The sequence below is a fragment of the Lepidochelys kempii genome, chromosome 2 (genome assembly GCF_965140285.1).
Source record: "Lepidochelys kempii isolate rLepKem1 chromosome 2, rLepKem1.hap1, whole genome shotgun sequence".
Taxonomy (NCBI): Eukaryota; Metazoa; Chordata; order Testudines; family Cheloniidae; genus Lepidochelys; species Lepidochelys kempii.
This window is the reverse complement of record NC_136381.1, coordinates 258,652,230-258,678,424: the sequence shown is the minus strand read 5'-3', so window position 1 is coordinate 258,678,424 and position 26,195 is coordinate 258,652,230. Positions and strand designations below refer to the sequence as shown.

The 26,195-nt window shown below is 48.5% G+C and overlaps 1 protein-coding gene across 6 annotated transcripts in view; it reads right to left on the bottom strand.

The window, feature by feature from the left end:
- LOC140907834 (mitogen-activated protein kinase kinase kinase 3) overlaps nt 1–26,195 on the bottom strand; it is a 121,858-nt gene that overhangs the window by 20,025 nt on the left and 75,638 nt on the right. For 4 of the 6 annotated variants that reach the window (XM_073334711.2, XM_073334719.2, XM_078851860.1 and 1 more), the window contains 6 exons: nt 25,614–25,657; nt 24,184–24,283; nt 17,686–17,799; nt 15,643–15,754; nt 5,852–5,985; nt 3,019–3,092 (listed from right to left, as the gene is read on the bottom strand). In XM_073334711.2, the coding sequence (XP_073190812.1) occupies nt 3,019–3,092; nt 5,852–5,985; nt 15,643–15,754; nt 17,686–17,799; nt 24,184–24,283; nt 25,614–25,657 (578 nt within the window). The remainder of the gene's footprint in view (nt 1–3,018; nt 3,093–5,851; nt 5,986–15,642; nt 15,755–17,685; nt 17,800–24,183; nt 24,284–25,613; nt 25,658–26,195) is intronic. The other 2 variants (XM_073334714.2, XM_073334720.2) reach the window with 2 other exon arrangements.

The window sequence follows — 26,195 nt, the reverse complement described above, 5'->3', positions numbered from 1 at the left end:
GTGTAACACAGGCTGCAGAACTTCCCCACAATAATTCCCAGAGAAGATCTTTCAGAAAAACATCCAATCTTGATTTTAAAATGGTCAATGATGCTGGATCCACCATGGGCATTGGTAAATTGTTCCAATGCTTAATTACTCTCACTGTTAAAAATGTACACCTTATTTCTAGTCTGACTTTGTCTAGCTCCAACTTCCAGCCATTGGATTGTGTTAGACCATTCTCTGCTAGACTGACGAGCCCATTATTAAACATTTGTTCCCCAGGTAGGTACTTCTAGAGGGTGATGAAGTCAGCCCCTAACCTTGTCTTTGTTAAGGAGCTCAATATATTGAGCTCCTTGAGTCTACCATGTCTAAGGCAGGTTTTCTAATCCTTTAATCATTCTCATGCCTCTTCTCGGAACCCTCTCCAATTTACCAACATCCTTCTTGACTTATGGGCACCAGAACTGAACACAATATTCTAGCAGCAGTCACACCAGTGCCCAAAAGAGAGGTAAAATAACCTTTCTGCTCCTATTTGAGGTTCGTGTGCTTATGTGCTGTAGGATCTCATTCCACTCTTTTGGCCACAGCACCACATTGGGAGCTCATGTTCAGCAGATTACACACCACAACCCCCAAATCTTTTTCAGAGTCACTGCTTCCCAGGATAGAGTCCCCCATCCTGTAAGTATGGCTTGCATTCTTTGTTCCCAGATGTATACACTTAGCCATATTAAAATGTACATTGTTTGCTTGCACCAAGTGATCTAGCTCACTCGGAGTCAGTGACCTGTGCTCGTCATTATTTAGCGCTCCCCCAATTTGTGTGTCATCTGCAAACTTTATCAGTGATGGTTTTATGTTTCCTTCCAGATAATTGATAAAAATGTTAAGTAGCTTATGGCCCAGAACAAATCCCTGCAGGAGCCCACTGGAAACAGACTCACTTGATGACGATTCTTTAGACACTTCTGAATCCATTTAACATGTGACGTTAATTTTATATCATTCTAATTTTTACTCACAATGTTGTGTAGTGTTGATTTGCATTATGCACATTACCCTCCTTTAAAGTATTTGCTCTATAACTGTAAAAATGTTTACTCTCTCAGCCGGATATTGATCCCAGGCGAGATAACGGAGCAGCTGATATGGCTAGCGGGGGGGAACAGATTACAGCTCCATGAAGCAGTTTGAGGTACAGTTGATGTAAAAAAGGCGATGCAGAATGACAGCGTATTGGGACTTTGATCGGTGGTGACTGCTGAGTTCAGACTGAGTTTTCATTCTAAACCTTATTTTGGACAGCCTCATAAGGTCCTCAGAAAAAATCCCTCTGAGGTGAAGTTACCTGGAAGGAACTGAGACAAGATGGCTTTGAGTTATGGGGCTCTAGCAAGGACAGGTTCGGCTGTTTGGAGAAGAGTCTTTACACCAGCCTTTGCTCTCTCCTAACTCAAAGACAGGTGGGCCGGCACAGCTGGAGCTGGTCAGGTGTTAATGTACAGAACATGCTGGCACAGAATTGGGTAACCCACAGAAAGAGCCCCCACGTTTCAATTTTCTACTCTTTTTGCCCACACGTGCAGGTTGTCCTCTCGGCCAATACCAGACAATTGGAAATAACATCTGCAGCACCTAGTGAAGGGTCCAGTTCTGCAGCCGTTCCTCACAGAAGTCCCTGGGCCAAATTAAAGGAGATCCTAAAGGAGCCAAGCACCTTACGTCTTATTTGCACCAGCTTGCCAATATGCGAGTATAAAGGAGCCAGATGATCTGCTTTAACAGACACCTTCCTACACCCTCCTATTAGCTGCATTCCTTGAAGTGCTGCTCCCTTCTGTCCCCGCACCATGCAAGCTGCACCAGCTCAGACGCCCTTAGACTCAGTGAACTGAGTAAGGGTGGTGTGGAGTTTAACTGAGTATGGCCTGACCCAAAGCCCACTGAAGTTGATGGGAGTCTCCACTGGACTTTGGATCAGGCCCTAGGTCACTCTAAGGGTTCGGAGGAGCAACTGGGCTGTGTTCACTGTGCTGTTATTCCAGGTGAACGCTATTTAGACTTCACTGCAAAATCAAGGAGGAGCGGATGGGCTGGGAGGAAGGGAGCCCACGTTTCATGTACATTTGATGAAGAGTGATTGTGTGAGTGGAAATTATTACAAGGCACAAAAAGGCAATGGAGTGTTGGACTGAGAGAGATGAAATGTGCAAAGTTGGAGTGCACGTAAGGATCGGATCTATACAAATCGAACCTGCTCTAATGCGATGCTAGTATAATATAGTCAAAACAGCAATGGGGGAAGAAAGAAAATCAGTGATAAGGAAAATAAATGGCTTCCCAAAAGAAAAAGACATTGTATCTGAGACACTAACCTGCACTGGGGAAAGTTTGCTGTCACAAATGCACTGGCAGGTCTGGATTTAACTGGCAGCACTAAAGATTGACCTGTAGTCACTTAGCACAATGTGTCTTAGTTGCTTCTTGCAGAGGAGCTTAGTTGTTTTTCCTCTGGTATCCTTAGCACCTGTGGAGGTGTGGATGTCTGTCTGCTCAATTTACCAGGCTCAATTGAGAACATACACTATGGGTAGAGCGGAAATAGGGAGCAGCTAAGGCGTTATCGATCCAGTGATATAGAAATCCAGAGGGATGAAAGGGGAAAAAGATCTTCCAAGAATCAGAGAAACTGGACAGGGAAAAGGTCAGATAGGTTATCTAATCCCTTGCTAGTGCAGGACTGTTCCCATCCATCCTTTGCCCAGTCCAGTATTACATGACTCAATGCATGGTGCTTCCATAACTTCCAGAGGTAGACTATTCCGCAGGCTAACGGCTCTCTCCTGTTAAGATTTATTTCTTGGTATTCAGTCTAAATTTCACTTTGCTTAGGTGCGGCCCATTCCTCCTAGTCATAACCCCCGCAGGACATCTTAAACAGTTCCTTTCCCTCCTTCAGACACTTGCATAGGAAGGGGTGGTGGTTTTATTTATGCAGGCAAGCCCACGGTGATGTATCTGACTTACCTGTCTATAGATCTGTCCAGGGACTGGCAGCTCCCAGAGAGTGACTCATCAGGGCTGATGAAAGGTTCAAGCATCTTTGGACAGCAAGGAAAAGGGAAAACATTGACACAACGTGCTGTAAACCCTGAATCGGAAAATCCTAATAGTCTGGCTTCGACAATCCTCCAGATCCTCAGCAGGTGTAAATCAGTGACTTCCAGCAGTGGAGGGTCTGGCCCTGTACATCTGTTACCCCGTTCAATAGGGGATCTCAAAGCATTTTGCAAACAAATTCTTTATATCCTCTGACACAGTAGGGATGGACTCTTTTTCTTCTCAATTATTATTTACCTATAGGGAAATCGAGGCACGGAGGCTAACGTCCTGAGTTCTGAATGTGCACAGAGTCAGCTCCACATTTTCAGTGCTTTTGAAAGCCAGGGCATACGAGACTTGCCCAAGGCCACCTGTTAACCTGGGGCACACCCAGGAATAGAACTCTGGCCTCCTGACTGCCTGGTCGCTACCTTTAACCACAAGCCCGCTCTTCGCCTCTGTTGGTAAAGGGCTAACAAGGAGGTTAGATCAAGGAATTTACTCTGCTCTCCCCAGCTCAGCAAGTCAATAAATGCTGTAATTGTGTGGGCTCCTGGATGACACATTTTACTAGACTGTGTTAATTATATCTGATTGTTAACAGAGTTTTTTCTTTTTGCGAATACAGACTAACACAGCTGTTACTCTGAAACAACAGAGTTGTTCTCCTAGGTGGCATAGGGAACCACAAGGCTACCCACACTTCCACTACCATGGCGTTTTCCCCATGCCACCCAACGGTGTTATAACAACAATCCCACTTAGCCCTTTTCATCTACAAGACACTTCACAACTAACAATTAACTGACACCCCACAGCACCCCTGTGGGGTCGGTGCTAAGCCCAGCTTTCCGAGGAGGAACTTGGCCAGAGCCATGGAGTATAGCAGGCTTGGAGCCGGGATTAGAAGCCAAGGAGATCCTCACTCCCTGTGCTATGCTCAGGGTACTAGAGTGTGCTTCTCTGTCCCTGTGATGTTTCTATGGTTACAGCTATTTAACTGGCTGCCATAGCAACACTCATTTGTTTGGGTAGGAGAGTCCCAGTGGAAACCGTAACTTCTCCCTCTTCACACTTCTACCCCAAAGACTGATGCATTGCAGCAATCCAGCCAACGAGGAGATCTCCATCCCTTGGGGCCCATAGTTGCCACCCCACGTGATGGCCACAGAAGGTCAGTGGAGAGCAACGGGAAAGACCCCAGCAGCGGCTGAGTGTGCGGTCTGTCATTCTCTGGATCCCCAAACTCCCACCACTAGTAGGCCAGCTTCCCCCGGAGTTACAACCCCCATGTCTCCTGGGCTGGCCCTGGGGGGAACAGCTACAGGTAGCCAAGTCACTAGAGTGCAGCCACCTCTTGGGGGTCAGGGAGGTGGGAGAGGGGCAGTGGCCAGTCCACTGTACACTGCTAGTGAGAGCCAAGACTAGAACCTAGAAGTCCTCAGCTAAGCAGTGAAAGCATGGGGCCAGATCCTCAGCTGGCATAAATCAGGCATAAATTAAAGTCAATGGCCACATGCCGACTTGCATGTGCTGAGGATCTAGCGCCTCCCTTCGCTTTATCTAACCCTAATGAATGCAGCTCAGAAACCATTTACAAATAGTCCAAGCCCAGCATTTGGCTGCTAGGTGCACAAGACATCTGCGCTCAGCTGCTGCCAAGGCTCCTCCAGAGGGAGTGTTCAGTTTATTAATGGCCATGTAACAAACCTCTGAAAACATAACTTTGTCATGGAAACCCTGGCCCAGCCTTCCCGTCTGTGTTGCTAGCAAGGGCCACGATAACGCAGCAGACACACTTCTTCCCCTACATCCTCTTTGGTGGCAGAGTAAGAGCAGCCTATTTTTTAAGGCTTTTATCCCCTTCTTGACATTGTGAACGTTGTCCAGAACGCGTGATAAGAAAGGGCAGCACCGCATCCCTCCCACGTGTCCAGTGCTCACCAGGGCTGCGTTTTCAGTTTGCAGGGCTCTAAGGCCCTGACCCTGTGAGGTGCTCCATGTGAGCACCCACAGACCGTCCCATTGACTTCACTTGGGCCCCAGGATCCATCTGCATGGGGAAACTTGCAGGATTGGGGTAGAGCAAATGGAGAGGGAAGGAGTGGGGCATAAGTTGCTTTCCCCTCCAGTTTCACTACAGTTGAAAATAGTGGGGCCAGGAACCATAGCTGGAGCTAACCCGGATGTGGGAAGCAGGGAGGACAGCTCAGCACTTCTACCCGCTCTGCAATCACAGGGAACGGACTGGGATGCTCTCACATTGTCTCAGCCCCTGGCCCATGTGTGTCATTCTGGGGGCCCATAATTAAGGTTCTGATTGCTAGCAAAAGCTATTTGCACCATATATTTCCTAATGGTTTGGATATGTAAGTGTGGTTTCTCCATGGTTACATATGCCCCCAGTGGCCTATAAGCTTCTGTGAGGTACTTGCTTATCACATGCTACGTATTGCAAAAAATCTTATAACCTCAGGTCAAGCAGTTGTCCTAAGCTAAACTTTCTACTAGGCCTTGCTTAGACCTCAGCCTGTTGACAAGTTGAAATGTCCTCTGACTTGCGTTTCAGCGTCTTACATCACTAAAAGCAACCTTGCACATAAAATATAAACTCTGCTTGCCCCTACTGGATCAGGTCCTGGGTCACAGGTCAACACCTAGTAACTCTCCACTGCTCCAGCTCTGGAGTAATGGAGCTTGCCCTGGGGGTTGTAACGATCTGATTTGCCTAATGCTGGCGATACTCAGCTCCACTTACATTCTGGTCCATAGTCTCAGGGATGAACTCCCCTTCACTGTTAATACTGGTGTAGGAGCCCTGCCGAGCAATCTGCTGCTGTTCTTCAGGAACACTCCCCGGGGGTGGAGAACTCCGGCCCGTGTGCAGCGAACCTACAAACACAGACAGAATCGCTTGTAAAGAAGAGAAGGAACCACCACTGCCTGTCCCCGGAAAGGAGGCTGTTCCATAGCATGGGTGCTTTTTGCTAGACCAAGCCTGAGCTAGGACTCCAGAGTTGACTGATCTCTGGGGAGGAAGGGAGGCAGGGCCGGGAGAATCCATGCTGCCATTCAGATCATGGGGTCAAAGGCTTTCTGAGCGGGCACTGTCTTTTTAGCTGTGTGGGGTTGAACAATGCCTACTGGTATGGGGCCCCATTCCCTTGCTGGCACCCTCACATGCAACTGCAGTACAAACAATACTACTAACATAATACTAAAGGAATAGTTTTCTAAAGCTTGGCTGTAATACCCAGAGATGAGCACAAACCCAAACCTCTGACCCACAGAGGTCCCCTGAACTTTGGGGCAGTTCATCCCTGGATTGAGTTATGGTGGCTAAGGCCCAGATCTTCTACAATAGGAAAAGTCTGATGCTCTTGGAAAAATCGACCCACTCTCTGCTTTGTATGTGTTTGCTGTGCAACACTGGACAGCCCAATTCACCAATGAGATGTACGTTAAAAAACAGCTAAAAAAATACCCAGCCCCTCTCCTGCTGACCTCTCCCTCCTGATGTTTCCCTGAGCTCAGAGATCCTAGAACCAAAAGAACTTTGAGATGGAAAAGACCCAGATAGATGATCAGAGTGGCCCCTTCTGGCTATGGATCTGTGGCTCTATGAATAGGTACCTAGTCCATCTCCTACTTGATGCAGGGCTTCCCCCTTCTGTCTACTTATTAGATCCCAATACCATGATTGACTCTGCACTCTCAAATCTCTGCAGCCACATGGTCCCACACTGAAACCAGTGGGGCTCCTCACTAGCACAGAATCCACCTGCATGCATCTCATTGCAGGATCAGGGCTGCAGTGTTTGGGCCAATCTAATTTTAAATGTCCCAGGTGATGGACCTTTTCCCTTTCCCCCTGGGAGACAAACTCCAAAGCTTCACAGATCTCGCTGTCAGTTTTCCATTTTGTCTCATTGTTTCCTGAGTCATGGTAAGCAGTCCCTCCACAGCTTAGTGCTCGCTCACATCATTCCAATATCTGCAGACTATTCTTATGTACCCTGGCTTAGCCATCACTTGGCCAAGCTGCACAGATGTAGCTCTTTAAATCTGTCCTCACTCCTTCCAGCTCCTTTCCTATCTTCGTCGCATTCCACAGAACTCCCTCCAGACCATCAATATCTTTCTGGTAACGAGACGCCCAGGGCTGAATGAATATTCCAAGCGTAATGCATCAGAGGAGGATCTATCCCATCCCTGTCCCCAGATGTGATGCCAATGTATCCCAAAACTGCACTGGTCTTTGTTATCAGGGCTAATTCGAAGCCGATTTCATATAAAATCTGTAATAATCCACTGGTGTTTCATAATGGGCCACCTTCATCTCTGCTGTAACCCCACTGACTTCAGGAACTCTCAGTCTTTGGATGTCCTCCTCCTTTGTTTTAAACGGATGTAAATCAGGAGTCACTCCCCTGAAGTGCTAGAGATCACCAGATCAGGTTCATTGCATTTACATCTGGGATACATTTGTTCCATAGTAAAAGCAGCACCGGAGAGGGTGGGGGCTTGGGGAGCCAGTCCAGATCCCTTACTAGGATTTGAAAAAGAGTCATATGGTTTTGAGACATTTCTTTTTCACCCCTTCTTTTCCCCTCACAGATTTCCTACAGGAGAAGTACACAGTGGAAAAAACCCCAAACCAACCAAGAAAGAACTAATGCCAAGACCCAGGAGAGAAAAACACCTCCAATTATTACAGATCTCCTATTGAACTGGCTTCAAACCAGCCCTAATAACAAAAACAAATGGGAAGTACAACGCAGTCTTTTTTCTCTTTAAAAACAAGAATGTAACCATTTAAGATCTCAGTTTCCTTGAATAAACCAGGTTCACAGTATTAGTCAATTATTTGTTTAGCACTGCTGTAGCAAACAGAGAAATAAAGGCAGTCCCTGCCCTGAAAAGTGTATAGATTTCACACACAGTGATTGTTGTGTCTCAATTATGTTGGGAATTTCTTTTATTACGCCTATTGCGAGATAGGGCTTTGTGCTGTTGCTACCATCTCTCTCTCTCCTACATGGTTCTTTCAAAAAGAGTCTAAGGACCTGATCCTGCAAAGATTTACATACCCTGAGTTTAACTTTAAACATAGGAGTAGCCCCCATTGAGCTAAACAGGACTGCTTGCAAGTATAAAGTCTTTGCATGATTGCATACAAGTCTTTGTAGGATCATGGCTCTAGTCTGTATAACTATTCCTTGCGATGGCGTTTACAGACCCCACACGGAGACTAAGGGAGTGATCGAGCAGTGCCGGGCCAAAAGGGCCCCGCCCCTCGGAAGCAGCAGATTATGCTCCAAGTAGAGGATCTGCACAGAAGGGGACTCCAGTCAAGCAGGGAGGGAAAGTGAAGGAGAAGCGGGCTAACAGGAGGTATGCAGTTTGCATCTTCTGGGGACAAAGCGATCCACAAGAGAGGGTCTGGACTGGGGGATAAAACTCAACCAGGCAGGACCCTTTCCCCTCCCCACTGAGGGAGAATAACTGGACACTAAGAGAATCATAAAATATCAGGGCTGGAAGGGACCTCAGGAGATCATCTAGTCCAACCCCCTCCTCAAAGCAGGACCAATCCCCAATTTTTGCCACACATCCCTAAATGGCCCCCTCAAGGATTGAACTCACAACCGTGGGTTTTTAGCAGGTCAATGCTCAAACCACTATGCTATCCCTCCCTCTGGAGGGCTCATGAACGCTCAGTTAACTGACTGAGCTGCTGGGACTGATTGGGGACTCCTGGCTTGAGGAAAGCAGGCTGAGACTGCTGAGAAAGCAAGAGAGAGCACCTCAGAGAGGCTGGTCAGGTGCACCAGGAAGAGGTGATCAAGACATTCCAGGTCTCTCCCCCATTGGCCCTGGTGGGGAGGTGGCCTGGGTTCCCCTACTACTCACTCTCCCTACATCTGTCTGGGAGAACTCCTGAGCACTGGGAAATTGACAAGCCACAGCCTGCAGACCTGAGTGCAACTCACTACAGGGTGGAAGGACTGTCAAGCCATGGCCTGCCCAATAGGCATGCTGGCCTCTGAGTGAAACCTGCTACACTCCTATTGACATAGGTCAGCTTTGTTTGACCGTCCAGGGTTATGCCTTCTGCCATCAGATTCAAGGGGGATAAGAATCCTGACACTCTCTTCCAGGATAGGCAGTAATTCGGAAGGAAGGGCCTCTCAGTGAAGAGGAGCTTGGTACCGATTGGGCTAGGGACCCTTTATGGCAAGACTGGCCCAGTGGATAAAGTTCAGAGGAGCTGACAGGAACGGCTCATAGTCTGACACCTACAGTGGTGGTATGTATTCCAAGGCAGCCCTTGCTCTGGTGTCCCTACACCTCCTTCTTTGGCTGAATTGGAGAAGTGGATCAAGGCTTGGGAGTAGGACATTCTGGGCAGAGGGAGGGTCCTGCAGTGTCAAACTCACTACTCCCAAGGATCAGGTGGAGCCTGATCCAGCCACCTTCAGAGCACAGTGCAGCCCCCCAGCACTTCCCCCGTTAACGAAGCTAGAGTGCCGCTCAGCATCACCGCACTTCATTCAGCATGGGACGAGGATGGAAATGGAGGCAGCTGGGTTGTGATCCACTAACAACAGAAATGATGTTGCCTAAATGTCTTTATAGGATTCAGATAGTACAGCGACAGGCGTCTGAGCCAGATTAGGTAACCTAACCTTCATCCAGAGAGACCGAGAGGGAGGGGCAGATAGATGGATAGATAACTCTGGCCTCGGGCTGGCCCTGTCCACCTGTACAGGTTGCTCAATAAACCATACACCTGTAAAGGGCAAGGTGGAGGGTGCAGTACCAATACTCTTTGCACTGGATTTCGGGTGCTGAAGAAACGCAGCAGTGCCAGGGACAGAGATTAGAAACCACCCTACCAGGCTTTTCCTCTACCTCTTGAACTTGAAGCACTAATTCCGTCTCTGCCCCGCTCAGATACAACGGGAAGGAGCCGGCTCTCTGAAACATTAGCTGATAACGAAAGCTGAACTCCTGGGGCCCGATCCTCAGCGGGTGTAAATCAGTGCAGCACCACTCAAGTCAACCGTCAAGTTGCACCCACTGAGGATTTGGCCCTGAATATTCAGCTCAGTTGAGCTAAGCAGAGAGGAGAGTGAGCTAGGATCTCCCTCTGTTTTACACACAACACAACACAAGACCATTACCTCGGGGCTAGAGTACATCGTGTCCTGAGCAGGGCCAGCCAAGCCAGCAGGGAGATTCTGACAGCCACTCCTGGCATTTGCAGGGATCTTCCATGTTCCTTTCCATTCATTTTTTTTTTTTTTAAGAAGTTTTCATACAGCATGTGCAGAAAGTTTGTGGTGTTGCACGTACAGCTAGATCCCCCAGTGCCAGGCTTGGCTCCCCTCTGCCTAAATGTTCTCTGGTTTAATTCTCCCTCTGCTTAAGCAGGTCCCAAATCTTTACCAACTGCTTATCTGACAACGCACCCTCCCCTGGCTAAGCAGAGATCCAGAAAAGTGTGTTCCTATTCGTTTATAAAAACATGGGTCGTGATTGCGAAGGGGTCATCAAGCGCTGCCTACGCTCACAGCTGCAAGCTCCAGAAGCTGAGGGCCCAGCCCTGGCCCGATGTCACCGCAAAACAAGGGACGTTATGCAAAGATCTGATGTTCATTAGAGTCCTGGCTGTGACTCAGGGGCTTGGGATGCAGCAGCAAAGGAGTCCAGGGTTTAAGGAGAATGAGGATATGCTGAAATTAATAAGACTGGACTTTTCAGCTTGGAAAAGAGACAACTGAGGGGGGATACGATAGAGGTCTATGAAATCATGACTGGTGTGGACAAAGTAAATAAGGAAGTGTTATTTACCCCTTCTCGTAACCCAGGAATAAGGGGATCATCAAATAAAATTAACAGGCAGCAGATTTAAAACAAACATAAGGCAGTATTTCTTCATACAATGCACAGTCAACCCGTGGAACTCTCTGCCAGAGGATGTGGTGAAGGCCAAGACACTAACAGGGTTCAAAAAATAACTAGGTAAGTTCATGGAGAACAGGCCCATCAATGGCTATTAGCCAGGATGGACAGGGATGGTTTCCCTAGCATTTGTTTGCCAGAAGCTGGGAATGGGCAACGGGGAATGGATCACTTGATGATTACCTGTTCCGTTCGTTCCCTCTGAAGTACCTGGCATTGGCCACTGTCAGAAGACAGGATACTGGGCTAGATGGATCATGTAGCATGCCCGACGTATCCCTCTCAGTGCCAATCCACAGAGGACTGAGTCTGTCGCAGCCCCAACTAGAGTGTCTTGGCTCTTCAGTTCAAGCTACAGAGCCTTACGCTTCCAGCTCTGAAATCCCCAGTGCGTCAGCAAAGATAGTAGCTGTCCGACACCTGCATGGAACCTGCAGTCTGCTTTCTGGATCGTAAGATGATTGGCATGCTGGCTAGGATGTTACATACTCCAAAGGGGGGCTGGGAGATGGCCAGGCCCCTACCATCTGCAAGAAAGTCAGGCAGCCTGACAATCCAAGGCGGACAGCATGGAGAGTTCAAGCTGCACCTGGAAAGAACTGTGCTGGGCCGTCCTTCCAGCACCTCAGGAGGCAGCCTGCCTGGGTCAGCTTTTGGCATGTAGAATGCCTGCTGCTGGCGTGGTGAAGCTCTGCAGCTCCTCTAAGGTATCTGTGGCTTAAAAATGCTCTTTATCTCTGGAAAAGGACTATGTGAAAAATCAGAACTGGTTGGAAACTTTTCCGTTCACCTTTTTTTTTTTTTTTTAGGACAAACAATTGGATTTTGGACAATGTTTTTTCCAAAAGGCATCTGCTCTCCTCAGAGGTGGTCCATTTTTAACATTTGCTATTTCGGGGGGGGGGGGGTCAGGTCAAAGTTTTCCACAGAAAATTGCAATGAAAACAACAAAATCTGTTTTCACTGAAATTTTCAGGAGCAAGAGAGTATTTTCTGTCCAGCTGTGGAGGAACTAGTCCCTTTTCCTCAGCAGATCTGCTCCCTCTGGGTGGATTCAGACTCCCTTCTGCTTACTCCCGTTAATATAGCAGAGCCAGCACAGCGATAGGAGAGGGCGCTTGTGTATCAACAGAATCGTTTACTAAGCTCCAATCAACCACATCTCCCTGTTAACAGCCGTGGGGTTGCACAGATGGAAGCCAGGCCAGGACTGGACCTCTGGCTCCTTTGTCACTGACAATGACCTGCAAAGAGGGATATGCTCAGACTTGACTCACAGAGGTCAGGCTGACTCTGCAAAGCGGACAGAAAACACCTTCCCATCTCCCCCCCCCGCAAAACCAGTACATTGAGCAATTTTTGGAGACAGAATCATTCAGAACACCCCCCGCCCCTAAGTTGCCATTTTCACAGAGTTGCTTTGCAGAACAGAACCTCCCTTGAAAATATACCTGGCTCTGCAACTTGCAGCTCCGCAATTAAGGCTGAGGTGAGATTTCCCCTTAACCTCACTCACTTCAGTCAACGCTGAAGCAAACACAAGGCAACGTTTTGCAGCTGGAAGTGAAGGACAACGTAGCCAAGTGAAATGCCAATTATCTAAGCTGGGATTTGGCCAGGGCACCAGGCTCAGTAATATTCCTACTCATGGAAAATACCATGGAGTTGTTAATGACCCGGGATGATCAGAATGCCAGGGTTACACCTCATCGGAAAAAACAGCCCCTCCATCCGCTCAGGGACTCCTACCCCCATTGGCGCATACTGACTCAGAAGGAAAAGAGCAACCTGCTGTATTGCTATATTGCTAACACCTCCAGGGAAGACCCAGGTGCTGCAGCAAGAGGTCCCTTTACACCTGTATTGACCCAGAAACTGAAAGTTTCAAACAGAGTTAGGATGACCTTCTGGTAAAGCAGAGGCCTGGTTCTCAGAGGAACTGGGTTCCAATGCCGGTTCTGCAACAGACTATAAGCCAGTGGTTCTTGACCAATTTATCATTGTGGGTCGCATATGCAGCCTACAACGTGTTACCTGGGCCATAGATTGAGAACCACAGCACGCTGCCCTCAGACACCCCCCACATGCCCTATGCCCAGCGCCTCCCACCCAGAGACCCCTCTACAAAGTGGGGGCAGGAGTGGAGCCTTGGGCGGGGGGGCCCGGTGGCAGGGACCCTGGGCCCTGTTGTGCGGGGCCAGGCAGCAGCCCCAACACAGGGCTGGGGCAGCAGCCTGGACCCCGACCCCAGGGCCAGCTAGCAGCCCCAACACCAACCCCGGACTCTCTGTGGGGCCGGCCAGATCAGCAGCCCCAGAGCCCGCCAGACCCTTTGCGGGGCTGGCAGCCCCAGAGCCCGCCAAGTGGGGCCAGCTAGTGTCCCCAACCCCGCCGTGCTACCCCCTACCCAGCCAGGCAGCTTGGACCCTGTGGCACTGGGCAGTCAGCTGGGTTGAGAACCGCTGCTATAGGCTATACACGGACTCTCTCCGTGCCTTTATTCCTGCAGACCTTTGCCTGTCTTGTCTATTTAGATTAAGCTTTTCAGGGCAAAGACTGGTGTGGTCTCTTATTATATGTATGCACAGTGGAACCCCATCTTGGTTATGGCCTGTAGATGCTAGTGCAATACAAATAATAATAATAAAAGCTCAAGGTGGTATGGCCTCAAATCTGAGTGAGTACCCCACATAACTAGAATCCTCCCATTAGTGCAGCTACATCTGGGATCAATTCTGCCATCTGCACGCACACATTGAATCCCAATGCCATCACTGGAGTTTATGGGCATGTGTTAACAGTTTAACATGCCCCAAGAAAAGAAGCAGAGATGTTATTCTGTTTAAGTACAAAAAGTTCCTACTGAGGCTTTGTGCAATAACATGTATTAACACATGTGTTTCATTCAGATTCATCCAGAGACTCTGCCAAGCTTTGGGCAAACACTCAAGAGCAGCGTGAGCTAAAAGAACCTTGGCAAATAAACATAACACAGCCAAATACAGATCTTGTATATGCACACACGGCTCCCTTGACTTCCACAGGCATTGTGCATGGCTGTCCCGGGGTGGAATTTGACCCAATATAGGAGAACAGCTCAAATAAATCACTGTGCAATATTTCAACAAGCTGCAGCCTATATTGTCTGACAGCACATACCACGTGAGTGAGAAATGGTAAATCCACAGGAAAAGAAATCCCTTTGTTGCAATGGTAAAATCCTTTAGCTCATAATATTGCAAGTTCTCTGGAGCAGGGGGGTGGGGTCCTAGCACAGTGGGGCCCTGATCCAGACTGGGATTCTGGCACTACTTCTATACATATTAAATAATCATTTGGATGAAACCAATATGGCTCTCTAGAAATTATATTATAAAGTAACCCATAGAATGTAGTGGAGAATGCTCTTCTCTGCACAGAATTTTAAGACAGCCTATAGAATGTAATAGAGAATTATATTCCTGGTATAAAATTCTCTGTGGTGGTTTAATAGATCTATACAAAGTATACCATCCTCTATTAAATCCTACCAGATTTTCCATAAATTTTCTTATTAACCATCAAGAGGAGTCTAACAATGCCACTTTTCACCAACGATCTCAAAGTACTTAAAAAGAGGAGTCATTTCACAGACAGAAACCAAGGTAGAAAGAGATGAAGAGACTTGCCCAAGGCTACACAAGTCTGTGGCAGAGCCAGGAACAGAAACCGGGCCCAGTAGGCACTGCACATGTGGACTGAGGGCCAGAAGCATCAGGGCCTAGTGTTCAGAGGGAGTAGGACCTCAGCACTGGCTGAAGACTAGCACTTTGGAGTGTAAAGGATGTTCTGTTTCATTTGAGTAGCACTTCACACACATTCATTCTCACAACACTCCATGGGGGTAAGTACCGTACCAGGAATCCTCTTTTACCACGTGGAACAAGAGAGGTTCAGAGGCACATCCAGAGTAACAAAAGGACACAGATTCTCCTCTCACACTGGTGAAAATCTGGAGCGACTGCACTGAAGCCAGAAGACGTGAGAAAAGAATTATTGGTTTCCTCCCGGGGCAGAGCTGGGATTAGAACACAGGAGCTGCCGAATCCCAGTTCACTCAGCCATGTTATTTCCTTCTTGCTGACAGAAGAGAGTGGAGCAGAAGGCAAAAGTAAAGAAAATGGGAGAGAACAATTTATGCAAAGGTTTGAGAGGATCTGGCTTCCTCGGGTTCTGCACTGTCCCAAGCCTTGATCAAACTCAGCAGCACTGAATTCATTTGAATCCTCTACAACTAGACACGTTTTCCCTTCAAGTCTGAGACCAGGAACCTCTGCACTTAACCCTGGCTCTTAAGGAAGATAACTGACAGCGCTTCTCTTGGATCCAGGCAAGCCAGCAACGAGCATGTGAGCTCAGCGGGAACAACCTTTCCTCTGGGCCAAGACCCAGACACTAGCCACACTGAGCCTTCAGTGCGCTGGCCAGATGTAAAGGTGTCAGGAGACAAGAATGAACCACAGGGATGGGGTCGGGTATGGCCAGCCTGCAAAGAACCAGCACTGGTGTGCAGCGAACCTGAGCGCATCGCATTTCACTCACCTGTTGAATACTTCCGCGTCCTTTCAGCGTCTTTATACAGGGACCCCATGATGTCACCCATGGACTTGGATATTCTCATCTCATGCTGCTTACTGTTGTTGGGCTGGAGGAACTGCGAAGCAAAGGAAGCTGTTACACTCTAGGGCAGGGGTTTGTACCTTTCCAGACATTCCCATGAAAATGACATTTGGTGACTATCATTATGTTTTCTCGTTACCAAATGATGGCCGGGGGCGGGGGGGTCACTCCACCTGCCCTCGGGGGGGACGACACAAGACTCTGGGGGCAGGGACATAGGCAGGGGGCTGCTTTCGGCCCACCCTCACCTCAGGCAGCGTGTGTGTGGGGCTCCCCAGCCCTGCTCTGGCTTGGCCGGGGTGGGGCCTCCAGGGGAAGAGGAGGGGCTTTGGGGAGAAGGGACTCCCGACCTCCCCACTTTTGGGAAGGCTCCAAGCGCCCTTGTCTCAGGCCCCAATCCTTCAGTCAGATCCAGACCCCTGCAAACACCATGGATTTTAATGAAACTCTGTGCAGTGTAAGGGCCCATCCATCTCGATCCAGTTGCAGGACTGGGCCGTGAAAGGAAAACTGACAGACAAAGGGGTAATGGAAAGGGGAACAGTATACCCAGTGAGTAAGGTGGTAACTGCCACATCTGGGCAATATGGTGCTTTAACAACACCGTGCTGGTGAGGCTTTTTGGTAAAATACGTAGACTGCTCCAGAAATCCATGGCCCTGACATGCAGTTAGATCTGAGTATGTACAATTATATATTATGTTTTCTTCTCAGTACTCCCAGAAGGTGCTGGAGTACAAGCCATTGGCCAACTCTGTTCCACATTGGAGTGCACCTGTCTCCCTCTCTGACTCAGCTGCCCTGGCCTACCAGCAGCGACTTCTGAAGCTGCAATGCTCCTGCAGTCATGCGCGTCTCTGGGCTGGCCAGCAGGAGGTGCCCAGGAATGATATGAGGAAGGAAGGTCCAATGGCTAGGGTGCTTAGCTTAGGACTTCACAGACCCAGTTCAAATCTCCGCTGAATTCCCTTTTTATGGTTTCTATCCAGCAAGGTTTGAGTACTTGCAAAAGCTACAGAGCACTCTCAGGTGCCCTCCAAGTCAATGGGAGCTGAGAGCAATCAGCACCTGCCACAGGATCAGGCCCTTTATGAAATGCAGCGTGTCCTATGACTGCATAGCTGCCCCTGGACATAATGCACAGAGAACATGCTTAGGGCAGCACAGCACATGCTTTGGCAGGATGCACCTGCACACACCTAGAGAGCCAGACCGTTCTCCTCGGAAGTACACCCAGAGTGCGTAGGTTCAGTGTAGGGAGAAGTATAGAGCCACCCTGCCCCAGGGAGGGCTGCTGCACACCTGAGCAGCCTGGTGTGCAGGGGGACTGTGCAGTCGGCAGTATCCGGTAGGATGGAGCACCTGCTCCTCACCCTGCCTTCGGGGTGCCATCCTGGATCACACAGAGGGAACAGTCCCATTTCTGTCCCAAGTGCAGAGGCTGCAATTGCCCTGGCTGATGTGCAGGGTACGTAAGGTTGGGAGAGAATTTATTTTGCTCTCTCTGAAAACCCATGCAATGGCCATGACAATCTGGCCCTGTATGACCATAGAGCGACACTGCTATCCCAGGGTCCGCTCGCAGGATAAATGGCCTGCCACAAACACATCCCTCTGGGCCACACAGGAGTCCCCTGGAAGATGCACGGTGTGGATGTCCTCTCACAGGATATACACTTGCCGTCTCTCTCAGGAATCTATAAGGCACCTATTGCCATAGTGGCCAATCCTGCCTCGCAGAAAGCACTAAATTAAATTCAACAGCTGTGCCGGCAACAGCATTTACACCGAGCTGCCAACAGGGCGGATTTCAGAGCAGAGGTGTACAAGCGGAAGATGGTCTAGTGCCAACTCAGACAGCTACGAGCAGACACCCCTAGGACAGCGTTTCTCCTTTCCATTCCCCCCTATAAAATAACAGCGCGACTCACTCTGCAGACAAAAGAACAAAGCTAAAGGGCTCACATTTGCTTTCCTTGGAGCCTTCACAAACACCCTCAGGCTCTTCAGAGAAGGGCTAAGGTCCAAGTGCTCCACCGCTCGGTCCAAGTCTTCCTGGGATTTCAGTGGGATCAGGAGCTGGAAGGGATTGAACGAACACCCACAGCACGGCAGAGTCACAAAGTGGGTAAACAAAGAAAGCAGAAACTTCACACCGCTCACAGAAGGCTTGGGAGGGAATGGAGAGTATGGATGGAAAACAAAACTCAAGCACCCCTGAGCATTCAGGGGCTTTAACCTCTTCTTCCAAGATATCATCCATGGAGGAACAGGATAAAATTACAACAATGCCCACAAAGAACGCCTGAAAGCGGCATCAATGATCCAGCCAGTGAGAAGACCAGAGAGCTAAGAAAAAAGCTTACCAGTCATCAGTGGCTCCAAACTGCTAGCATTACAGAGACCCCTGGCTGTTGGGGGTGATCTTCCTGACTCCCCTTCTCTATGAGTCGTTGGACCCCCACATGCTTCTGATACTCATCTTCAAGTCAACTGTGCATACGCTAACCAGCTACAGAGCTTGGGCTGCTCATGGGGACAAAGCTATGGGTGGATGCTGCTCAGTCTTAGTGACCTAAGGCCTTATCTACACTGGGCAATTTTTCATCAGTGATGCCAAAGTAGCTGCATCAGTACAAACCCCACATGTATACAGGCACAGCCAATATAAGCTGCGATTTGCATCAACACAGTTTACTCTGGTCTCAAGCAGGTATAAACTGCACAGATACAAACTGAGTTTATATCATCCTAGCCTGTGCACACTAAGAGTTTGCACTGGTGCAGCTAGCCTTGCAGCTGGGCACAAATGGGATCAGGACAAATCCCACGTGTAGACAAGGCCTAGCTTCTACATTTGAATTACTAAAATACCTCTCCCCACCAGAGCCACGGGTTCAACTCCCAGTGGGCTCCATTTAGCCTTTCAGCTGAAGCAAACCCACTGAGTTTGCTGTGGGAAAGACAAAGCCCTGTCTGTGTGACACAGGTAAAAGTCCCATGTTTGTTTGTTTTTTTTTGGTAGGAGCCTGATTTTACCCTGGTGTCTTTAACCAATATTTCTGCTCTCTCACATTGCTATGTGGCGTGTCATGCTGTGCAGGTCAGCTGCTACACTCCAACCCCTAAAGTAGCTGCATTTCAAAGGTGCCTGGTTAGTGCCCCTTTCTGTTACCCTGGACCAAAGCTAAACATCTGCTTCCCCCAGCCTTATGTCCTGTTGCCTTGGGGTCTGGCCCACAGGTAAATACATTACGGATTGTGTGCCTGAGTGTGTGCAGTCCGAGATAAAGGTGCTAGGGCACACACTGGGGAATGGGAAGCTGTAGGCACTGGCCAATACAGCTAAGATCTCAGTATGAGAAACTGCTAGAGTTGCAGCAAGAGGCCAAGAACCACAGCTTTGCTACGTAATTATCTATCTTAGGTACTTATATGGCCCTCGTTACCATAGTACAGATGGGGACGTGAATCAGAGAGACGCTAAGAGCCAGATTTTTAGAGGTATTTAGGCATCTAATTCCCATTCAAAATCTAGGCCTAAATGACTTGCCCAAGGTCACACAGGAAGTTTGTGATAGACTTTAGAGCAAGGAACCGAGCCCAGATCTTCCACATTCCAGGCTTGTGACCTAACCCCTGGACCATCATTCCTTACAGATTCTAGCTGGGATGGCTAGATCGATCCAATACATTGCTTAACCTCACTGAAGTCAATGGGAATTCTGCATGTGTGTCCAGTGGAAAAGATATCTATAGTCTCTTGTAATCCCAAAACACTGATTATAATAAAGCCAAATCCTGCTCTCAGTTGTGGGTGCATGCAGGTTTGCTGACTTCAATGCAGCTGTGTAGCTAGGAGCAGAATCTGCCTCACGTTTAACTTCTGCTTTATGACACTTGAGGCTACCTCATTGCAAAATGCACAGGGCAACCTTCCGTCCTTACACTCCCCCTGGTTTCCTCCAGAAGCGGAATTTGGCCCTGAAACCATTGGGTAATTCCACAACCCCCGCTTCACCCAGCTCCTCACATATTTTCCAAACTGCATTCCCTCGGCCGCTGCTTTGAACAAAATGTTCTGTAGGTCACCGTGTCTCCTTCCACTACCACATCATTAATCCATTCACAGACCAGCCTGGGGACGCCAAAAGCATCAAGCTGAAATTGCCCTCCTCTGGAACAGAGGGAATGCAGTATTTAGTTTGGCTTTACCGATCACCCACGTCTGGCAAGTGGATTTTGCTCCATCTGGCATCCAGGCTGCTGTATACATAGATTCTGGGAACAGGGTTCTACTAGACACTAAATATAGCCACACACACACACACACGCACACAGCCTAGGCACTAATTGGCAGGTTGCACACTCCACAACTGAGCTACAGCTTTGCTTCTTCTGTCTATAAACTGAGTAATTACGATGACAGGTAGGAAAGAGAGGGAAACGTCGCTGAGTGACGTTTGCGAGCTTGCAAGTCCTCCCTTCTACACTTGTGGATGGCATGCCTCATTTTCTACTGTGGGAGCTACTGGCCAATCCATTGCAGCTTACACAGATCTAAAAAAATAAATGAAAAAGGGTGAGACTATTCACGTATTATTTATACTACAGTAGAACCTTGGGACCCTGTTGTGCAAAGTGCAGTGCACACACATGGGGACAGACAGTCCTTGCCCCGATTTAAATTGAGGAGACATACAAAAGGGGATCAAAGTGGAAACAGTGGCACAGCGAGGTGAAGCAATTTGCCCAAAGTCACACAACAGGACAGTGGCAGAGCCAGGAACAGAACCCAGGTGAAATGCGGCCACCTCCAGTGAGGACTGAAGCAGCTGTTTAACAATGCTCAGATATGTCACAGCTCAGATGAGGACAGACTACTGCATCCAGCTGAAACCACAGGAGGAACTCAGACAGAATGGTCTCATCCATGTCAGAGTTCAACCAGGATAACGTCCCTACCCTGGCAAAAAGTGCCAGTCAATGGCCACAGATGTGGCTTCTGCATCTCATCTGACCGATGGCATTTCTAGTAACACAACACCCCGTAGCACTACATTGGGATCAGCCCCGACATGACGTTAGATCCCCACACCACTCTGCATGCATTGGGCCAACCCCTCTGATGCATCTGCAGCACTCCCAGCGCAATTCAATTGATTTCATTGTTCCTGTGTCCACAGGCCTTTCAAAGGGATACATATCTCCAAAGCAGCCTGCTTGTCTCATGTGTCTATTATGTCTTGTCATTTACTATGTGTTTGTACAGTGCTTAGCACCATAAAAGGCCAACCTGTTTTTGGCCTTTAGATGCTACCACAATACAAACATTAAATACTAACAACATATAATAAAGGCAAGGTTCTGTCTGCGTATGAAGAAAAGGCCAAAGGCTGCTCTCAATGGAGCGGAGTTACTCTAGATTTACACTGGTGTAATCGAGAACAGAATTTGGTCCAGAATAAACTATTAGCCCAAATACAGTATGCCATGGACACGCAAGTTGCCTTTCTGTAAGTTCTGTTTCATTGGTTTGTACTATTTCCATGATAATGTTCTCGGATGCCTAATGCCCTGTATATCAATAGGTGCAGATTCTCAGACACAGAGACTATTTACGGAAAGAAAAAAAATTTAAGCCCATTCTTATGCTTATAATTATTTATTGGTTCTAAAACAGCAGCACCCTGTGGCCTACTCAGGATCGTGCTAGGTGCTCTGCAAATGCACAGGCAAGCATTCCCTAGCAGAGGGTACAGTATATTACATAAACTTCGATTTGTTCTTGTTGGAAGAATCTTTCACTGGAAAGAAACCTGGAATGAAGTGACTCACTCCCAGAGAATTCCATGCAGGGTTTTTCCAGCAGGGACTATCAGAGAATACCCAAGATTAGAAAATGTGTAACATTTCTGGCTACAGTCAAAGCTACAGCCTAGAGGGCCAATTCTGCCGTAGTGTTAGACATTTATGATGAGCAATAGCAGCAGCATCGCTTGCAGGATTTGCACTTGCAAAACCCAAGTGGCATGGCAAGTTCAAATGGGTTCTGCACAAGTCTGTTCTGTTATCTGACCACAGAAAACACATATGCAAGTCATTTATGTATGTAAAACTGTGCCTATGCAAATAGAATCCTGGCAGAAATCCCTTCAAAGACATGGCTCTAAACGATGGGGGGTTTCTATTTGTTGGTCCAACCCCACTCTGCAAAAAAAAGGAGGAAATGTGTTTTTCATTTGTACTTTAATTAAGGCCCCTAATGATTGTTTTATACATGAGCAAGCAGGCCGTGGGTTTCTTTTGCTTTCCATTTCAAGCCAATGGGATATGAACCAGACTGTCTAGTAGAGCTGGTTGTTTTTGATAGTCTTGCAGAAAGTTTCCATGAAAACAAAAAGCTTTTAGGTCAACTTTTTCTTCACAAGTTTTTGGGGTTTTGTCAAAAAACTGGAAACGGCGAAAGTTTTTCCAACAGAATCCTGAAAACTTTCATTGAAATTGGTCATTTCCCACAGATTTTTTATTAACTAAAAGGCAATTTTTCATCAAAATTAAGTTTTGAACAAAAACTCTGACCAGCTCCACTATACAAGCAGGGCAGACTTTGCCATAAGCACAAACCACCAGTGTCTGAGGCTGTATGATCAACCCCACGGTCTGATTCTGCCTTCAACAGAGGGACCAGATAGGAAGACAACTCATAGCCTGCCCCTTCTGAGCTCTTGGTAGGACCCCACAAATCACGGTATGCAGTGGTATGTAAATAATGCCCTGGTTCGCAGGATTGTAGATGACAAGATGACCATGGTTAAGCCTATGATTTAGTCACAGGTATTTTTAGTAGAAGTCATGGACAGGTCACGTGCAATAAACAAAAAAAATCACACCCTGTGACCTGTCCGTGACTTCTACTAAAAATACCCATTCCTAAATCTTGGGGGGAGAGAAACACTACTGGGGGCACCCTGAGGGCCGCTGCTGGGGAGTGGGCTTGGTCCAGTAGCTCCGACCGCCCCCAGGACCGCTGCTCAGGCAGTCCCCAGAGCCAGCTGCACAGGTCACTTCTCGGATGGTCCCCGGGGCCAGCTGCCTGGGACCACCTGAGCAGCGGCCAGTGCAACTGGCTCTGGGCCTGCTCCAGCTGCGGGGCCACTCCAGAAGTGGCCGGTGTGGCTGTCCCCAGGGCCATCTGAGCAGCTGGACCCGGAGCCAGCCGCTTGGGCAGCCCTGGGGTCAGCCACATTGGCCGCCGCCAAAGTCACGGCGGTCATGGAAAGTCACCTAATCTGTGACGTCCGCGACCTCAGTGACAAACACAGAGCCTCATCCTGGTACACGCAAGGCTTAATTTGTGCCAATGCTTTCAAAGGCTGAGCCCCTGCACCTCTAGGCTTGGCGGTTCGTAGCCCTGGCACCTCTGGGGCTTGCCGCATCAGTTATGAAAGTAAAAAAAAAAAAAAATTGTTTGAGCCCCGGCATCGCTTTAGTAACAAATTAAGCACGGGGTCCGTTCCTTCAGTCCTTAGAAATCCATGACTCCACACACTGATGGCTGAGGATGAGCGTGCTGAAGCTTGCATGGGGCCACTGCGTCTGCCACAGAAACATACGGGGAGAGCGTTCAGTTCAAATGCTAAGCTAACATGGCTTGGAACTGGGATGCTACATTAAAATGAATTCCGTGCTGGCACTGGAGGGCATTAGGGTACACTTAGCCACTGAACGAGGGCAGCACAAGGGGTGAAAGTACAAGCTTCCCTATCACTTTAGCTGTCAGGGCGTGGGTTCAAGTCAGCCCAGATCAGCAATGACCTCACATCAATCCCATCTGAGGCCCCCTTCAGCGGAGCATATGAAACTAGTATAGTGGCTTCAGCCCAGTTCCTAGTGAGAACCCCACATTGCAGCCTCGAAAAAAGCGGGTATGAACTGGCAGCCTTGGTTAATACGTTACATACAAATAATGTTTGTTGGCAGCCGCAGCAGTGGCCCCTGGGATTCAGTGAACCAACCACTCCTACAGCTGCCCCTATCGGACCAAGCGCGTTGGCAGAGAAGGCTGTACTGCTGCCAATTGTGCTGTACCCGTCCTGTAGATAAGCAGAGGGCTTAATTCTCCAAAGCTGTCAGTCAGTCAAGTTCTGTGTTTTGTGGACCCTCCCGCATCTGAGGGGGTGGACCGTTTGTTCTGGGGCTTCACCCACCATCCCATACCTGTACTAAAGTCGCTCTGAGAGAGCCAAGTTAGCAACTGCTCCCTGTTTCGGTGTCTAGACACAGTTCAGTCAGGGTCGTAACAAAGACCTATTGCACGCTAAGTAGGACAGAAAACATCAGGAAGGATTGTCCTCTTCCCCATCCGTATGTTCTGTCCCCAAATTAGAGGATTAGGAATAAACCACTGTTTAAGTCTGAAACTGGGACACTGCCAGGCTGTAAACACAAACAGCTTAGTACCTCATTGTTTGCATAGTGCAAATCCATCATCTGTCCAAAAGCATCCATGACTTTCTGTAGCACTTCTTTGAATTTGACTGGTCTTGGAAACTGGAGAATCCTGTACGTACATACAGAAAATGAACAGCACAGGTGTCATGTGGGTATATGGGTGCCATGGTATTGGCCAACGTTTTGGAGCAAGGACCTGTATTCTTATGCCATAAGTGCCATGTTAATAAATAACAGTGATCAATAAGCATGGAGTAGTTCATGGCAGTGAACCCACAAGTAGCTTCCCTTCCCTCCCACAGAACAGCTACAGGTGGCTGGGGAGCACAGACCCTGCTCTTTGCTAATGTGGTGCAAGCTGTCTGTGCTGCCCAGAAAGAATTCTGGCTGACCCCACCAAGATCCTTCGGAGGCTTCCAGCAGCAGCCTAGACCCTCTGCCCTCTCCATGGTGTACGGGTGCTAAAACCGGCAGGATCTAGCCCAGCAGCACATCACCTAGATTTAGCAAAGGTGCCACCCACGGGGCATTGTCCAGTTTTCTTTGTGATCTAGTGGTGTTTCTTTGAACACCCCTGACTAAATCTGGGGTCAGAGGGCGTGCTGCTGAGGGGGTACCTGTGGGGAGGGGGAATGCTGTTGTGGGGGTCGCCCCAGGGGGCCATTGCTGGGGACCACTGGAGCAGCGGCTGCTCTGGCTGCCACAGGGACTGCTGCTCGGGCAGTCCCCAGAGCCAGCCACACTGCCCGAGCAGTGGCCGGTGTGGCTGGCTGCAGGGCCGCCCGAGTGGCTGGCTGCAGAGCCGCTCCAGCAATGGCTGGTGTGGCTGTCCCCGGGGTTATCTGCTTGGGCGGCCCTGGGGTCAGCCACACTGGCCACTGCAGAAGTCACTGAAGTTGCAGAAAGTCATGGAATCTGTGACTTCCACGACCTCCGTGACAGACACAGAGCCCTACTCATAGTGCACTAGTTATCATGCATCTCAGCCTGAGAGATCCTGACTCTCCGAAGTGTCCTGCTCTGCCACGGTCACTGGACCCTCCAACAAGCTGAGAGCCTTCCACATCAATGTCAAGCAGGGAGGGCAGGCTGCCTTCAAATGACAGCTCTGTTATTATGGGACCCATGCCCAGAACCTGGTTATCTCAAGTAAATGTCACAGGCTACTAATCAAAGAACAAACTCATGTGGGAGGCCTGAAGTCCAGCTAAGTTCACCGGTTTGAGAATAGAGCTACTGGTGAGTGGCATTTAATGAATCACAGTTAGAACCAATTTGCCTGTGCACTAGTCCCAAGAAATACTTATGGCTGAATTCACAGGCCTCTCCCATGCCAAGCTCTCATTGCTTACAATGGGAGTTACATTTGCAGGTGAGGGAAAGCAAGGGCCCTTTCCCCCCTGCGCCAAGGGAAATGCAGGAACGGGTCAGGAACGCACCTTTTCTCTCCATCATATTCAAACTTGATCCTGGCATTCCGCTGCTGAAAGAGAGAAAATCAGTTAGCTCCCAAGATCCTGAGAGTCTAATTGAAATGGATCTGATCCAAATCCCACTGCAGTCATTGGAAAGGCTCCCACTAACTTCAGTGGTCTTCAGATCAGGTCCATTTAGGGCCACATTGCCTTCTGATTGTAAACTCAATAGAAGCCAAGTGTATCAATGGGAGCTCTGTGCTCACCTACTTGAAAACTGTACTTGGTCCATATTGTGATAAAAATAAACTTCTGCATAAATAAATGGCACCTCCACTAACTGTTAACTACTCACCCTCTAAAGCTACATCATTGATAAACATAGTTTAACAACAAGTTACATTTATGCAGGGTGAAACTTGCAAAAGCACTTAAATGACTTTGGCAACGAAATCTCATTTTCAAAAATGACTTAAGTCTGATTGAAAGTAAATGGGACTTCAGCTCCTAAGTCATTCAAGTGCTTTGGAAAGTTTTACGCATAGTGTCTCTCTCAGCAGAAGTTCTCAGAGCCCTTCATCAACTGAAATAAAGCCCTGCAAGCTG